Raw genomic sequence first — 17,030 nt, 5'->3', positions numbered from 1 at the left:
CAACCCCCTGCGCGGATAGGATGGGTCTGGATGGGGGAGGGGATCTGATTGCTGAAGGCAGGGAAGAGAAGAGAAGGAAGATCACGTCACGTCACGGCCGGCGGGATACGAGAGATCTACTGTAAGGATCATGGATGGGCGGGCGGACACACTGCGATATATGTAGGTAGTACAATACTTGCAATATACCGGAATGAGTATTGTGTATTGTGCTAGGTTAGGTCCTTGTCAACTGCCTACCTACCTACCTACTTAGTGTTGCGGACGTAGATGGAAGCTGCCGGAGTGCGGAGAGAGGAGGGATGAGAGAGATGATATCAACTCGTGCCATACCATACCATGCCGTACCATGCTGTGCTGCGCTGCGCTGCATCGTCGTGTTGTTATTATGTCGTGCTTTTTTTTAATCTGTGTTGCGGCTGGCCGGTCATTCAGGGGTCCTTGTCTCTGTCTCACTCCCCCCTCTCTCTACCTACCTACGATATCCTCACTTACTTCGTACTACTGTTATGTTGCTAGGTAAAAGAGGGTACATACATTGCAGATACCTAAGCCACAGCCCAGACCTCAAGGGAGGTGAGATGAGAACACGACGAGGCGAAACGAACCAAGCCGAACGGTTGCAGCCAATTAGACAACAGGGACAGAGACAAGCCCATTGTCTGTCGTTCGGCCCATGCAGCAGCAAGCACACGATTCCATTGCAGTCTACGCATAGAATATGTATATGCAGTGCGTGACTCCGTATGTACGTGTGTATGTATGTATGTATGTATGTACATGTGCATATGATGTAGGTCAGTAGTGTAAGTAAGTAAGTAGTCAAAGAGGTGAAGAAAACTCCATACTTACACTATCAAGAAAAGAACAAGACGAAGAACAAGAAGAAGACGAAGAAGAAGCCTATCCCCAAATCTGAATAGACAATTGATCAGATCCAAATTACATTGGAGGATCGTAGATATTACTGTTACCCTTTTTTTCCCTCTTGCCGAGAAGTAGTGTAGTCTACTTAGCGTGCTAGGTCGGAGGAGCTGAATGAAGGCGTTGGTGTAGTGCCACTTAACCTTAGTTTAGTTACCTAGATCTCTCTACTTTACGTAGTTAGTTCGTTACAAAGTTAGTAAGATATATGTAAGTACATGTGCCATAGAGTAGGGTGACCCGGGACATCTGGAGCTAGATAGATAGATGCAGCCAAAATTGCCGGAAGGGTTACTGTAGTTAGTAAGGTAAAGAAGGGTTGTACCTACATCTCGGGAGAAAGACGTTGGCATTGGCGTTTGTTGGTTGCGTTAGTGGAGAGCTAGTACCTCGATGGTGACGGTGTTGGGTGTTTCAATCTACGATGGTAGTTTGGTTTTTGCGATCTTTTTTCCTTCCCCTTGCCTTGGCCCTGGATTTACCTACTTACATACCCTCGCTCCTCTCTACCCTTACCCCCCCGGTCCGAAAAGAACAGAAACGAAACATGGCAGTAAGTAAGTACTAAAGCAAGCAAGATATGTAGCTAGTTTCTTAGTTTACCTCGTAAAGAAGAGGAGGAGGATGATGGTGATGATGATGGTGATGATGAAATGGCGACCGAGTTGATTCAGCTCTACGCACCCAGCCATTTTATTTAATTTGTATCATGATCTTTTAGATGGATGGGAGGAAGTACTCTGCAAGTATTTCCAGTTGTAGATGGGTACCTACACGGATACATGCACTACATACAGTACACCACATGTACCTAGAAATAGCAATGTATCGGGGCCATTGGTGGTGCCAGGCCAGGCCAGGTTAGGTGGTCTAGAGCCTGCCCCGGTTGCACTGCATGTACCTGTAGATACCGTATCCCGTGGTTATCCTCTGCCAGTGCTGTGTACCTGGATCGGACTCTGTTGTTTAGTGTTAGTAATTACCTACCTATTGGTGTCTGTATCTATGTAAGTGAAGTATCAAATTCATCAAAGGTCCCCCCAAATGAACAAGCCGCCTGTCTCTCTGTTTGTCTGTCTGTCTGTCTGTCTACCCTGCGCGCGCTTGGCTTTCGATCCTCCTCCTCCTCCTCCTCCTTCGACCTGGCCTGGCGTGGTATGGTATGGTATGGTATCCATGTATGGTATGGCATGGTATGGTGGTATCTCTACCTACCACTTACTGTATGTACGAAGTAAGTAGGTACATGACCTGTACATGGCTACCTCCCAAGTACGGCCTGCAGACAGACAGACACACACACTCTCATCTCCATGCTATGTACCGTGCCGTGCCGGCTCTCTTCTTCCCTCCCTCTCTCTCTCCCACGCTCTGCTCTGTCTCTGTCTGTCTCTGTCACTTGTCTCCGTCTCTATCTCTGTCTCTCTCTGTCTGTCTGTGTGTGTGTTCATCTGTCGGTCTGTTCTGTCTATTCTGTCTGTTTATTTGCTGATCACATCCAGCGGCCTCCACGCCTAGCAATTTCCTTCTGCTCGCCGTCTCTCGTTTAATCATTGTTGTTACCACATCGTCACCCTTCCACCCATTTTTCCTCTTCTTTCTTTTGCTTTTATCCTCTGCCAAACCCTCACCTTCCCCTCTCAACAACATACTACACCCTTGCTCCGGCCCTCCGCCTCCCCTACGTCGATCCCCTATTTCGATCTCCCACTTCGAATGAGAATCCCCGAAAGCTCTTGATTTTTCCTGGACTCGAAATACATGCGACCCGGACAGACCAGATGGACGATCCGTCGAGGATATTAGCCCAGGCAAGGGCGCAACTCGAGGCCTTGAAGCAGGCCGGTCTAAGTAAACATGACTTATTAGCTCTGCTCGAGGAAGAGCCACAGCAACAACAACAACAGCAACAGCGATCACCAGTACCACTACCACAATCACAACCACAACAACAGCAGCAGCAGCAGCAGCAGCAACAACAACCACCGCAACAGCACCTGTCACCCGTGTCACCCGATGGTACGAGCTTCTCTATGCCCAATGACGGCGATAGCACGCGCGTTGACCATTTCCAACCAGCCCCTGCCCTGCAGAACTTCAGCTATCAAGACCTCAATGCCTCGTTCCGACCACCGCCTCAGTACCGGGCATCCATATCTACGGTATCGAGCAGCTCGAGCGGCGACAGCTGCTTCTCGGCCGCCTCGGTGCGCAGTTCCATCTCCTCTTCGTCCAACGCCTCGAGCGAGTCCAAGTTCTGGTGCACATCTTGCAACAAGACGTTCAAGCGCAAGTTCGATTGGAAGCGACACGAGGAAGAATTTCACGACCGTTCGCGCAAGTATCCCTGCGATAGCTGTAACCAGAGCTTCTGGGGCCCCAACACCTTCAATCAACACCACAAATCCGCTCACGGCTGCCAGACGTGCCCTCATGCCGAGATGGTCATGAAACCCATGAAGAAGAGAAGAGCTTACGGTTGTGGGTTTTGTGCGGCGCTGCACGGTCAATTCGAGCGCCACATCGACCACGTGGCGACGCATTTCGAGAGTGGCATGACGAAACAAGATTGGTCGCATTCCAACGTCATCTACGGCTTACTTCATCAGCACGGAATTATTGAGACCTGGAAGGCGCTAATGGCGAGCAAGCACAGTCAGTTCAACGACCGCCAGCCCATGTTTGGCTGGTCGCCGGAATCGACAGGTAGGGCGCACGGGTTTGTCGAGAACGAAAACCCCGGCCAACTACAGGACCTCCTCGAATTCTTCGACGGCTCCAAAGAGAGCGCCAAAAAGATAGTGCAGTTGGCTGAGACATGCGTGCATGTCGTCTTCCGGCCCAAGTCGCAATCGTCGAGCCCGGTCACAGCTAATGATTCTATCCCTCCGCCATCGGTGACAAGCAGCGGTCCGCTCCGACACTCCGTGTCGCGTAGCTCATTGCGCGAACCTCGACGGACCGCGTCCACGTCAGCCATGATGAAAGCGAACAAGGCCATTCGGCGGACAGTATCCAGTGCTACGGCCCCAGCACTCACACCCGTCCCATCCATGACTTTGCATTCGTCAACACAACCACAGCATCAATTAGGTTCTACGAACAACGTATATCCTAGTTACATGCATAGTTCGGACTCAGCCGTCCATCCCCAGGCACAGCTCACGTCTATACCAGCACATCCGAGTGCCTATACCGATAAGGCCTTGCCTCCTCCGCCCTTGGATCCTGTCTCCCCAATGGCGGTAGACTTTCCCCAATTTACCGAGCCGCCTCACATGGGCGCCCCCCCACAAACGCAGGGGTTCCTCCCGGAGGTTGACTTCTCTACCGATTGGCATAGTTTCACGAGTACGCTTGTGGGCGGAATGGGTGACGAGCAACAGCAACAGCAGCAGCTCCAACACCCCCATCCACACCCTCATCCACATCAGCATCCACACCCGCAGCAACAACAACAAGCGATGACGCCTTTCGCGGCGACACAGGGATTTCCTATGAGCTGGAATGATTTAGGACATTACACCGGCGCACCAGGACCCTAACACAAAAATATAAAATGGGGAGGGTGAATAGATAGGGCGAGGTCAACTGCTTTTGTGCAAGTACTTAATAATGATGCTATGAATTCAAGGGGGGAACGGGGGATGTGGAAGGCTTTTGGTTCCAATTGTATAAATGGTTTTTTTTTATTCCTCTCATTTTTTTTGGTATTCTTTTCTACGTGAGAGTTGCGTATGTATGTGTTTTCAAACTCAAAAAAGGGATGCTAAGGATATTGTATCTTGGGGAAAGAAGAAGAGATTTAGGAAGGGAGCACTCATCTACACCCACAACCCACAGCTCACACATACGAAGAGAGCGAGAGAGACAGACAGACGCATACATACACACAACACACACTCACATATATGCAACCGAGTGATGATGGGCAAGGCAGGGACGAACACACATCTATCTATTCGAAATACAAAAGAATACTCGGCTGGACATTGCATAATGTTTTATATAGGTATATATAGAGATTGGGGGGAACTGAGATATGGGGATAGGGAGGGGGTTTGTTTGTTTGTTGGCTTTTTGTTTTGTGTGTGTGGTAATATTGAAGAGATGAGATGAGCGAGCGAGGGAATTAGGGATGGAGAAGAGAAGAGAGGAGAAGGGTGGATGGATGAATTACCTAGGAGAACTGAACTGAATATATCCAGAGCGAATTTGCTTTGATTACTTGTTATATTGCATTGTATATGTTTATGCCATTGTTATTGTTGTTGTTGGTGGTAGCAATCGTCGGGTGTATTGTTGAGGTAGGTATGTAGGATATGTATAGTGTGTAGAATAGGGGGGTAGGGAATGAATGTTGGATGTATGTACATTCATACTTATATATATGAGAGAAGATACTTAGATACTTATATATAAATGACTGACTAGATGCGAATTTGCATTTATTTGAAGATATATTTGGTATCTGATTAGGAGTGGCGGTTCTTGATATTTGAGATACGGGGCGCGGGAATACGGATTAGGAATGCAGGACTGGGGAGTGAGGGGTAGGGACGGAGCAGGAAGGAAGAAAGAGGAACGAAGGATAACTATCTACTTCGTAATTGATTTCATTGATGTTCGAATGGATTGGTAGAGGTTAGTTGAGTTGAGTTGAAGTCAAGCTCAAGGTAAGGCGAGTAAGGAAATGTAAGTCACGTCAAATCATGTCAACTACCGCCATATTCACGAGCCATCGATTCCTCGATTTACCTAAGGTACCTACTGTATACACTGGACTGGAAATGCTGTTTCTGCACTCCAATATAGAGGTCGATATATACATATGATGAGCTGATATTTCTTAGGGAAATGTTTATATAGATATTATATATATATGTAACTATACTACTTCCATTACTAAGATCTACGCACATCCCGAGAGTTATAAAAGGAGGGATTTTAGTTTATTGACACACACACACATACATATAGGTATGGAGTGTATTTGGGTATGGTGTACGTTATCTGTTTCTACCTAACCTAGTGGTTCAGAGCTGGGAGTTTGATTGACGTCGGATTAGCAATCCAATTGATGACGCGATTTCCCAAGTGCCTGGGTATCGATCGATCGGATACTCCCGCTGAACTAACTAGGTAGGTAGGGAGACATGTGTATTATACAAAGTATTGTTCCATTGTTCTATTGTTTCATCGTCCTCGTGGCCACGCCATTCCATCGCATTGTTCGTTGTTTCATTTTCGTTCAACAGGGAAGGAAACCAACCCAACCTAGACTGTCGCAGACGAAAGCTGTCCGGACGTCTGCCATATCATTCGCCAATGCGGCGTGGCGCCTTTTTTCATCTGACACCACACACCACATTGCATAGGTTGTCGTATCGCTATTCGCCCGCCGCCGGGTACACACACACACGCAGAATACCTACCTACTGCATTGCATTTCATGTGTTGTTTGTTTCAAGTTCTGAAACAAGGGATTGGGGGCGAAAGAAATTTCTTTGGTTGCCTTGCCTTGCCTTGCGTTCCCTTTTCTTACTAAAATTCTGCTTCGTGGGATTGGATTGGAGGAATGGATGGTGAGGTGATATTTGCATTTTCGCGCTGCTGCAGTACGCCCTATAATATATGTATGTATGTATGTACTTGCTTACATACCTACCTCAGGATAAAGTAGGTATTTCGTGTATATGACGGCTTCGTTTAGGGATTCTTATTTTGGGACTTCTTCCTTTCGTCAACTGCGATGTCGTCTCATGTAAATTGGGCATGGCCTCATGCAAGTGAATGGGTGTGTAATCGAGCGTGCAGTTTTTGTTGCCAGAGACTTACTATATGTAACTAGGTATTATATCAGGCTGTCTACGATTCTGGTCGCATACCGAAAGGAGGGGCTTTTTGACCATGTTATCTTTCCCCTTTTCGTATCGCTTATGACTTTATATGTGCAATTCCCTATTTAGGTACCTACACTGCCTACTTGACTGTTGGAACGATATCTTCAGATAGGTACTAGAGAAGAGTTGTGGCTGAATATCTCAAGACTGAACAGGTCATGCCCAGCATACATTAATATGTTCTTTCATGGAGTTGAACCGTGTCTTGGCGAGGTAGCATTGCGCAAGGCTCATAGTGTCGGAAAATAAGAGTCAAGAAGTCAACCACTCCAGTCCGTCTGTCTGTCTGTCAATTAATCCAACCTTGCACGCTTTCGCTATGGTCTTTTTTTTAATCTTTTATCACTGCCCCGTCTCATTGCGACGACAAACCATGTTGGGTTGCGCGGTGTCTCAGCCTCTGTCGAACTAGCCGATCCATACATCCATACTTACCAAGGTACTATGAAGTAAGTACCTAGGATCTGTGCACCAACGCACGCGTGCGTTGTTGTTATGCAGTGATGCTAGTATCATGCAGGGTAGGTCGTCTGAATGAGGAATGTCAAATCGTCGATCACCTCATGGCCCTTCCTTGGGCCGGTCTGGTCGGCGTCACGCCTCGCCGTTCTCGCCGCAGAGGAGCGTTATGCAAGTGCGCTGTGATGTGCACAGAGTCTGCACAGAGTATACGCGTACAGCATAAGTACAGTAGTCGAGGATTTTCCAATACAGAATAATATACAGTAACGGCTAGAGAAATAGCTCATGTAATATTAGAATGTAGGTATGTCAACTTCTTTGTTATGCATACCTAGTAGATACTATCTACTCGAGCTACTGTAGTGCGAGTCAACACCGAATCAGGGTACCTAGATATAGAATTTTCTGCACATCTTATAAGTAGTTATGCGTAGCGGAACCGTTAGCAAAGTCCAGGGTCGTGAACCGAGATGGTGCCCAGAGATCGTCCTTTTTCCCACAGTATGTACAGTCAAAGCCACGTGTCGGCCATGCGGGAATGCACTCGGTCGGAAATATTTGACTCAAGGTTACCGTACCGTACCGTACTTGGATTTTCCACGAGCCGTCTCGCTCGTACATTATGCATAAGTAGGTAGTCGTGTATAAAGGAACACTTGACTCGACCCGGACCAACTGTTTCCGCCAATGCGCCGGCGTAACGTGAACCAACGCCGAGTCCAACGGCGCCGCCACGGAGTCATCAAATGACGTAGAGAAGGGACTTCTTTCATTAGGCGATCGGGAGTTTCTTCTCCGCATAATCGCTGCGCCTCAGAATACTCAAATACATGATTATATTTTGCAATCGCACATCACATATTGGCCTGCTTTGTTTGAATATCTGGTTGAAAACACGGCAGTGCAGTCATGAAATGCTTATCATGTTGTACAGCGAAGGAAGAGAGGATTGAGGCCTCACCCGGTTCCCGCGCCAGCCAGCGATTGGATTTCCCCATTTCGCTCCAAAGTGCGATCGGCTTGCGCTATGCGAAAGGGGAAGGCCTCAGGAGTCAGTTCGCTCCGCTAGACAGACTCAGCATTCCCCCACGCCTTGAAGAGATCGCTTCCGTATGGGTGTGTGTTAGCATGTGCCGCCCCAGTTCCCGTCTCCAGTTCTTCGCCGCGACGCCCAGTTCGCCAGTGTATGCCCAGCCTTACCAAGAATCCATCTTGACCGTTAGCTGAGGGGGCGTGCACCGGTAAGAGGACCTGCTGGACGCGCGGCACTCGCACAATAAGCCTGACTATGGTCGGTATCGGTCCTGGGAGCGCCCAGGGGGTCCTGAGCTATCTTCTTGGCATAGCTCATGCCAATGTCATTTCGCTGGATTTCGCTGGATTTTGCTGGGTACCCAAGCCCCCCGGCGGGTACGGTGGACTGCATTGGATTGCCTTGCATGTCCAGTATTGGATCCCACCCCCGAAACCGAACCCGCGACAATTATACTGTACTTATGGTTGTAGTAAGTTCCAATGGAAAATGAGAATGGAAATAAGGGACCTTGGGTTCATTTCTTGGCGGATGTGTGTGCGTGCGCGTGCTTCATAAACGATGGATGCGCATGTAAGTTACTTAATGCCCCCCTCCTCCCGCCGTCGTGCGTGAGTCGAGGCGCTTTTCGCGATAGCTCTTCTCCTACCCATCATGACGCGCATCTTGCAATGGCTTCTCACGGTACTTGCTTTGGTGGTCGTCGATGCGCGGGCTGGAGCCTATGATGTTTTCAGCACCTCTCTTCCATATGAGTTGGGCCTTTATGGATGTGAGTTGTGAATCGATTTCTTTCTTTTTTCGTTTACTGCAATCTCCTTATCTTCTTCACCTTTTACGACTCCTGACCTTATCGTCGGTGGAAAAAATCTCTCAGGATCTGCCTTCGGGCCTCCAGCCTGGGGTGGAAAAATCTCCGACGGATAAATGCCAAGATCAATAAGCTGACTAAGTAATGAATAGTATACCCGTCTGGTAATTACAAGTCTGCCGATCTCTCTGCACCATTACCGAGCTTCGCTCAATGGGACGAGCAAACATGCGGCGACGGATACTATCTATTTGCGCTTAAGGGAAAGTTGGTGTCAAACAGCGCAGCGACGATTTTCGATTCGCGTGGTGAACTCGTATGGTCCGACGATTCGTATGGGGTGGTGTTTAATCTGGAAATCCAAAAATACAATGGCAAGAACTACATAACCTTCTGGTCTAGCCCTGAGGGTAGTACGCACGGGTATGGACGGGGGACATATTATATGCTGGATTCCTCGTACCAGCTCTATAGAAAATTCGAACCCGTAGGCGAAGGTCTCAGGGGAGACCTTCACGAATTTCACATCACCAAACAAGGAACGGCCCTCATAACCATATACAACCCGTTGCCAGCTGATCTGACATCCATCGGCGGTCCAGAGCAGGGTTGGGTATTAGACTGCATGTTTCAAGAGATAGATATCGCCACGGGCGACCTGCTCTTCGAATGGAGTGCCATCAAACACGTGCCCCTGACGCACGGGCTGCGATCCTTCGCTGGCGAAGATGACGGCAACACGCCCCAGACTGCATGGGACTACTTCCACATTAACAGCGTCGACGTTGACGACGACGGGAATTACGTCATCTCGGGCCGACATACCTCGAACATTTTGTGCATCAGCCCCAAAGGCGACATCCTCTGGACCCTCGGCGGACTTGCGAATGACTTCGAGGACTTAGCGGACGGCCAAGCCACTGACTTCATGTACCAGCACCACGTGCGGCTGCACGCAAACCACACGCTCAGCCTCTTCGACAACGCAGCCGCTGAGCGCGCAGGCCAATCTTCGACGCAGGACCACTCGCGCGGACTTCTGCTGCAGCTTGACACCAAGGCGATGACGGTGACGCTAGTGCAGGAGTACTTCGACCGCGCGAACCCGCGGACGGCCGTCTCGCAGGGGTCGATGCAGATGCTCGAGGACCGCGTCGTGCTGGGCTACGGCTGGTTGCCCTTCATCACCGAGTTCGCGCTCGACGGGTCCGTGCTATGCGCCATCGAGCTCGCGCCGTGGATAACAGCGCGCTGGGGCCTGATCAACACGTACCGCTCCTTCAAAGTGCCTGAGTGGACCGGAAGGCCTACGGCGCCGCCTGCCGTGTACTTCGAACCGGCGGACGGACAGGTCTACGTCTCCTGGAACGGGGCCACCGAGGTCGATAGGTGGGTGCTGCAGGGCGCGGACTGGACGGATCTCTTGGATGCGAAGGCCGGAGAGGGATTCGTTGATCTGGATATCGTCGACAAGCAGGCGTTCGAGACTGTCTTTGATGTCATGGATGATATGCCGCAGTACTTACGTGTCGCGGCCGTCGATAGGCGGGGGAAAGTGCTTCGGCATACACAGATCGTAGACCGGAAGGCCGGATATAGCGTCAGCCGCGTGCTTCGCGGCATTGTAAGCTGGGGCGCGGTTCTCCTTGTCTCGGTTCTCGCCGTGCTGTTCCTTATCGGAAAGAGGAGGCGGAAGGCCGTGCTGGCGAGCTCATCGCGTGGAGCGTCGGCATGTTGGGAGCGCGTCCTGGGGATATATAGCTCGGGGTCGACGGGGTGGATATATGAGCATTACCCCAGGGGACGATCGTGGCGGGATTGGGTCGGTGCTAAGGCGCACGAGTTGCAGGCTATGTATCATGACTGAAGAGTCAGTACAGGTTTTTTTATAGTTTTTTTTTATTCGTTAGATTATACCCAATGGATGATATTTATATTTCACAGATTCATCGGCGGGGAAATGCCTGGAGACATAAGCTCGTGTGCAAGAATACTGTTGCCTACGGAATCCACCCGGAATCCACTCCCCTATTTGCCCTTTCGGCGGTTGTACCTTATTTGGGGTATTGATAGCCGGAACAAGCATCCAAATGTTAATGCTGGGAAGCATGATCGGCTTGTTCAAGCTAGGCAGCCAGATTAACGGTACATACCTAATCGTATCTATCAGGACGCATGTCTGTCAAGAACAACTTGCTAGATGTGCTTTGAGGAACTACGATCAAGTGAACGAAATTAACCTAGCAAACTCCTTATCCTAGCATAATATTCCAACATAGCCCTAGATACCCTTAACGCCAGTCTTAAGTTAGAGCAGTTGAGATATACTTATAGCTTTCAATTTCCGAGGTGCTTGGTCGTTTTCATCCGGCGTGCTTGTTGCAACAGAAACGGGATCGAAAGCTTACCCTGACTTGAAGGATATTATATCACGTTGTTAAGGTTTTCACAAGGCCGTAGGCTCGTTCAATAAAACGAGGAATACGATGACTCGGCCACCTCAGCTCCAAGCAATTCAAGCCCCAGGAGCCCTGCGGCCTCCGTCAACTTAGCAAACGTGCCGAGTGTTGGCCCAGAATTGGGTTGTCTTGCATCTCGATTGTCCTTGTCCGCCATGGCTGCGTCTAATCAGGTTTGTGTCGGGTAAAGGGAGGAACAAACTTGATGGGCGCCTTAGATGAGCACACCTCATGGTGACAGACGATAGGTGGATTGGTTTACAGTGGGAATGGAGTTGCAATTTTCGCAGTAAGTATAGTTATCCTCGAAAGAAGAAAATCTTTACAAGGCTTCACAATCCGAATAGGAGACAGCATGTATCTTGACCCTGTCGCTGAAAAGAAAACAGCATATTTCTCGATATAGAAATAGGGAGCGGCGTCCCTCACTCCCTGACTCTCTTACGCCTCTGTAAGGACACAAACATACCTTCCCTAGCTTCCGTAAAAAAACATGGCTGCAAGGGAATGACCACTCGAGTATAAAAGTCCTCATCTATTGCCTGAAAACTCTGCCTCCACAACACACCCTCTGTTTGGTTTTTGGTGTTAAGTCGATGCTGTCCAAGACATTTGAACCTAATCTTTTATTAGCCAATTTTGTCTTTCCCCAGATTCTAATTTTCCGCCATCATGGCCTTGACTTTCATCGGCTTGCCTTCCGAACTATTGGACAAAATTATCGAGCATTCCATGCCAGAAGGCTTCGAAAGCTTGGCAGTGACTTGCAAGCTAATATACGCACATTGCATTCGATTCATCCCGCACCACAACCATCTCCGCTTGAGCTTCCGAGTGTTTGAATATAGTATAGATGAACCCCCCTGCCCGCCCAGGGAAAACCATAACTACTTTGCGTTTGAGCTCCTTAATCGCATCGCAGCTGAGCCTAGAGTCGCGCGCTACATCATAGAGGCATCGTTTTGCGATGACAGCGTTCCCGATTTCTACCCGACATCCTTTTCACCAGTCATTGACGATGGCAGCCCGCTGGTTGCACTGTTTGCCAATTCTTCTTACCTAGCAAGAGCAGGCCTGGACTGGAAAGAGTACTATGCTCTAGTCAAACAGGAAGTACAACGACCCGGCTACTCCCAGCATGCAGCTGCTTTTGTTTTGACGCTGCTGCCGAATGTCACATCTCTCGTCCTACCACAACAATGGAAGCCATCAGACAAAACCGATAGACTTCTTGAGGTTATTGTTCGCGAAGCGAGGCAGCCTAAATCCATATGGAACGAGCCCAGCCTCGCCAAACTCACCGGTTTCGAACCTAACTTAGGTGATCTTAACGAAGTGGTTCCATTTCTAGCCCTACCACATGTACGGCGCTTCTTCTCCGTACTGGGGTCGAATTGTTCTATGACGCTGGCGTCCAAAAATCAATATATTGGTTGGGGGGAAATGCTTGAGTCGGTCAGCTTTAAATTTGCCGATCTTGAACTAAAGTACGTTTCTGAGTTCTTTACGAATACACCACGTCTGAAGGAACTCCATTTATTTTTTACCGGGAGTCTGCCTGAGACTGAGGACTTCTGTGGGCTTGTCGCGGTAATCGAGAGCAAAGTCGGAAATCAGCTGGAAGAGCTGTACTTCTATGGGTTGGAGCGGGACGGATTTAAGCCCGGTCAAGCCTCATTGCATGGCTTCCAGCGACTGCTAACACTTCGATGTCCCCTCAAGCTCGCAATAAGTCGTACCAACAAGGCTTTACCTCGACCGCTCAAAGACACCGACAGTCTCAAGGGTTCTGAATCGGAAGTGATTGAACCCTCAATTAGCGATCTTATACCTGATTCAGTTACTACTCTATCGCTGCTAACAGACAACGAAGAACATTACCGGATGGCCCTCGATATACTATTCAGCGATGTGGTTGTCAAGGAGGGCTCGAAACTACCTTTTCTAAAGAAGATAAGCATATATTTTCGATGGGACGGTTCGGTAGATGTAGAAGAGGCGAAGAGGCTAGAGGCGAAAGCCTTAGAGGCGGGCGTACTGCTGCATTTACATCATTTCAACCCATCCGGATTGCCTTACAATATTGAATATGGAAACTTTTGATAGCATCTAGGATATAGGTGGGCCTTATAACCCCCACAGTGCATATTAGGGATAGTTACGGATTATGGGATCATGTGGCATTGTGTACCTATATACCCTGGGTGTACAGAGGCCACTGCACTCATACGCGCCTATTGCCAGGGTACTAATATAAAAGGTCCAATTGCCGCCCACTGAAGAGTTCTTCAGTAAAGGAGTTTCACAAGATGGAGACCGAGACTAGATCGCGAGCATTAGCCCATACGCCGTTCATTCCGATTAGGAGAACGCTTGCCAGAGTTGGCTTCAGTGACAATAACGACCTTGGCAATTTGACTGTCAGGGCCAATGTCCTTCTCGGTGAAAGATGGAGATGGTGGAAAGAACTGACTACAAAACCCCAGGGAGATATTATACAGCAAGGCAAGAGATGTAAGTTGAGTCACTAGGACGCGGTCCACGAATGTCGGGCTGGAGCATTAGAAGGATATAAGGTGACTAATTCATACCGTCGGCAGTCCGCAGGTATAAGCGATTTCAGATGCTCCCCGCCAGGAGCCTGCAAAAGCAAGGGCATGAAGAAATGCAGTTAGGGGCTACTCATTCTTACTACCTATATATGCGGTTAGTTATGCTCGCAGGCTCTAGCTAAGTGAGCGGTATGGTCACTCCTGACCGCTTCGCTTCGCAGCTGCACTCTATTTGCATAGTCGGGATTCAACATGGGACTGCAGATTTAAGAAAAGAAGACAAAACGTGGGTATTCTTGTTTTCTAAGAAAAATTGGCTAGGGATATATATATTCTCCTTAGAGTGGGAGTTATCTATTAGATATGGAGAGAGAGTAATGTGGTGATGTCCCAATTCCTATAAATATTGGCCAATTACGCTCTTGTCTTGTCGGGCGTATCCAGCAGATTATCGTTCCTATTTAAATGAGGGTGCAACTGTATACTGCTGTTTCGTCTTGGAACTTCCAGGTATTATATCATCATGAGTATTATATCTAATGAAACCAGCAGCAGCATCACTTTGCACCACATTTTTCTCCCCTTGTGTTATAATCCCAGGAATGATTGAGGACACACTCTGATCAGAATCGGGTTCAATGTGATTGACAGCATTCTCTTCAGGAGGTTTAGGATTTGTTGTGTCTTTACCATTACCTGGAATCGACCAACTGACCTTTGCAGTCCCTAGGTACTTAGGTAATGGAGACGCCCCATTCATATCCTGGAGTTGGACGGGAGAGCTTAACATAGCGCCATATGTGGCACGGAGAATAGTTGAAAAGTCGCTACTATAGCTAGCATTGTTGGGAAGGATATCCGCAATACCTACGGCTAGCGCTAACGTCGTCGCCAGGATAGCGGCGCCATAGGCGATCCAGAGGCTAGCAGGCGAATAGGAGTAGACTGAGTTGAGGGTGGTGAAAGTGACGTTAACAGGGGGAGGGGCAAAAGGAGAGACGAGGTTCGGTCTGGTTTGAAGTTAAATTAGTTATAGAAGGAGATAGGAATAAGTTTAATCAAATAAGCAAACTCTTACTGCAAGAGATCCGAGCTCATTAGGCTAATAGTAATATTTCTGAACAGTTCTTCCATTGCGCGAGGTAGAGATGATCGAGGTGATACCTTCTCGATGTTGGAAAGCAGGGCACCGTGCGATGTTTTGTTTAATAAATATTGATTCTGGAGTGTTGATTCCTTCCGAGAGTCCTTCACAGCTTGTAGGAGGTATTGGAGTTCAGGTGCGTGTATTAGACTAGTTGCGAATATACTTGTATCAACTTCTGCAGTTTGGTCCCAACCACTTATCGATACTGAGCCGACCGCTAGGCGACGGAACCCATCTAGAATCCCTGTGTATGATAGCCTTTGCAGAAGATTAGTATCGAATATACAAGGACCCTCTGCTAGTGGCTCGTATTCCTCAAGCCGGTCGCAATTATTGAGATGGTCGGACGGGGAAAACCCGGCACCTAGGTCATTTGCCGGTCCGAACATCTGGAACACAGTCGGAACGGCTTCTGAATGGTCAACCTCAAAGGCGATATTTTGTATTCCGGACTGATAGGCGAAATCGACATGATAAGAGGCGTTGTATAGATCGCATTGAAAAAAGGAAGCATTTTCAAGGCGCTGCCAGGGTGGATGATGTGGGTTGCCATCCACAAATCCACAGGGGTCTGTAGCAATTAAAGGAAGCAAGGTAATATAAATTGGTGTGAAGGGCCCTCTATTATCGCCCTTGACGAATTCGTCATCCCCATACATGCCGCTCTGGAAGGGAAGCGACGTTGTGTTCCTAGTATATACCACTGGTTCCTCGCTATAAGGACCAGGGTTCCAGCACAGGTAAGTGCTTGCACCGCCGTTACAGTTGTCGCTATTGTTGAGAAAGCTCACAATGTTGGGTTCAACGTGGCTTCGCACACTATCGTCCATAGTCCCGCAGTTCAGCGAAGGCCCGTAGAAATCTATAGCCCAACTCGAGTTTTCGGCAGGGGGCTTGATAGGTAGAATGCTGCCCTGTGCTGCTACCGCAATAGCAACCTTCTCAACCTCGACACTAAGGCCGTTATACAGGAATTGGGGAATTCCGGAATCCCAAATGGTGTAGAACGGTATCCCTGCGACGTAATTGAAACTCGTAAAGTCCACATTAGGCACATTTCGCATGGCTGTATAATTTCTCGAGACTAAGGCAACGGATAGTGTGCCTGGTGGTATAACGAATGCGATAGGCAGTGACCTGCCTTCTAGTAAACATGCGTACTATGACGATAGGGTAAATATAGATTTATTACCAAGATATTAAAGCAACTAATAATAGCAGTGGATACCTTCGCCAGACTGATCCCTTTCTAAAAGCGAAGATATTCGACAAACCAGAGAACATGATATCTAGATCCGCTAGTGTTTTGCTTATTGGGTGCTTAGCCGCCCTCCAAAAGATCTGGACATATGCTATTGAGGTGGCGAATATGAAAAAGGCTCGCGCGACAAAGGCAAAAGATGTGCCTACAGCGGTAGTGATCTGCTGACTTGAGATGCCGAACCTTAGTATAGATTGATGGATGTCTGTAGGAGAGCTATTTAGACTATTATAATAAAAATGGTGCCCTAACGAAACGGTAACTCTAGAGAGCCAGGAACCTATCATTAGCGCTGGCATGAACCAATCTATCTTTGATGGAATGCCCATTTTCTTTAATAGATCAGGTCGAGAATATTGGGCGAGTTGAATGACGCTAGATAATGTTGTCGTCCCCTTCACTGACATGTGCAAACTCGCCTCACTATATAAACACCGTAAAACAGACATGGAGGCTGACTAAGCTTTCATGTCGCAGC

The 17,030-nt window shown here is 48.4% G+C and overlaps 5 protein-coding genes across 5 annotated transcripts; 4 read left to right on the top strand and 1 right to left on the bottom strand.

The window, feature by feature from the left end:
• Positions 1 to 1,919: 1,919 nt before the first annotated feature.
• F5B22DRAFT_595988 (uncharacterized protein) lies at positions 1,920 to 2,943 on the top strand. The gene is made up of 2 exons (XM_047974189.1): positions 1,920 to 2,158; positions 2,427 to 2,943. The coding sequence occupies exons 1-2, from the start codon at positions 1,969 to 1,971 to the stop codon at positions 2,642 to 2,644; spliced, it is 408 nt and encodes a 135-aa protein (XP_047833738.1). The 5' UTR covers positions 1,920 to 1,968; the 3' UTR covers positions 2,645 to 2,943.
• F5B22DRAFT_548319 (uncharacterized protein) lies at positions 2,562 to 4,609 on the top strand. The gene is made up of 2 exons (XM_047972925.1): positions 2,562 to 2,943; positions 3,004 to 4,609. The coding sequence occupies exons 1-2, from the start codon at positions 2,706 to 2,708 to the stop codon at positions 4,467 to 4,469; spliced, it is 1,704 nt and encodes a 567-aa protein (XP_047833737.1). The 5' UTR covers positions 2,562 to 2,705; the 3' UTR covers positions 4,470 to 4,609.
• A 4,367-nt stretch (positions 4,610 to 8,976) lies between these two features.
• F5B22DRAFT_634591 (Arylsulfotransferase-domain-containing protein) lies at positions 8,977 to 11,000 on the top strand (the record flags this gene model as incomplete). Its single annotated transcript, XM_047977000.1, has 2 exons — positions 8,977 to 9,094; positions 9,286 to 11,000. 2 exons carry the CDS (start codon positions 8,977 to 8,979, stop codon positions 10,998 to 11,000), a joined length of 1,833 nt encoding a protein of 610 aa, XP_047833736.1.
• A 779-nt stretch (positions 11,001 to 11,779) lies between these two features.
• On the top strand, positions 11,780 to 13,798 carry F5B22DRAFT_548295 (F-box domain protein). Its single transcript, XM_047972924.1, has 2 exons — positions 11,780 to 11,881; positions 11,982 to 13,798. The coding sequence occupies exon 2, from the start codon at positions 12,265 to 12,267 to the stop codon at positions 13,693 to 13,695; it is 1,431 nt and encodes a 476-aa protein (XP_047833735.1). The 5' UTR covers positions 11,780 to 11,881; positions 11,982 to 12,264; the 3' UTR covers positions 13,696 to 13,798.
• Positions 13,799 to 14,568: 770 nt separating this feature from the next.
• On the bottom strand, positions 14,569 to 16,355 carry F5B22DRAFT_662048 (uncharacterized protein; the record flags this gene model as incomplete). The annotated part of the gene is made up of 2 exons (XM_047980414.1): positions 14,569 to 15,154; positions 15,223 to 16,355. 2 exons carry the CDS (start codon positions 16,353 to 16,355, stop codon positions 14,602 to 14,604), a joined length of 1,686 nt encoding a protein of 561 aa, XP_047833734.1. The 3' UTR covers positions 14,569 to 14,601.
• Between the last annotated feature and the right edge of the window lie 675 nt (positions 16,356 to 17,030).

Source organism: Xylaria bambusicola, assembly GCF_022495145.1.
Source record: "Xylaria bambusicola strain CBS 139988 unplaced genomic scaffold F5B22scaffold_8, whole genome shotgun sequence".
NCBI lineage: Eukaryota > Fungi > Ascomycota > Sordariomycetes > Xylariales > Xylariaceae > Xylaria > Xylaria bambusicola.
Note: the sequence above shows the minus strand (reverse complement) of the source record. Positions and strands in the feature narration are given on the sequence as shown.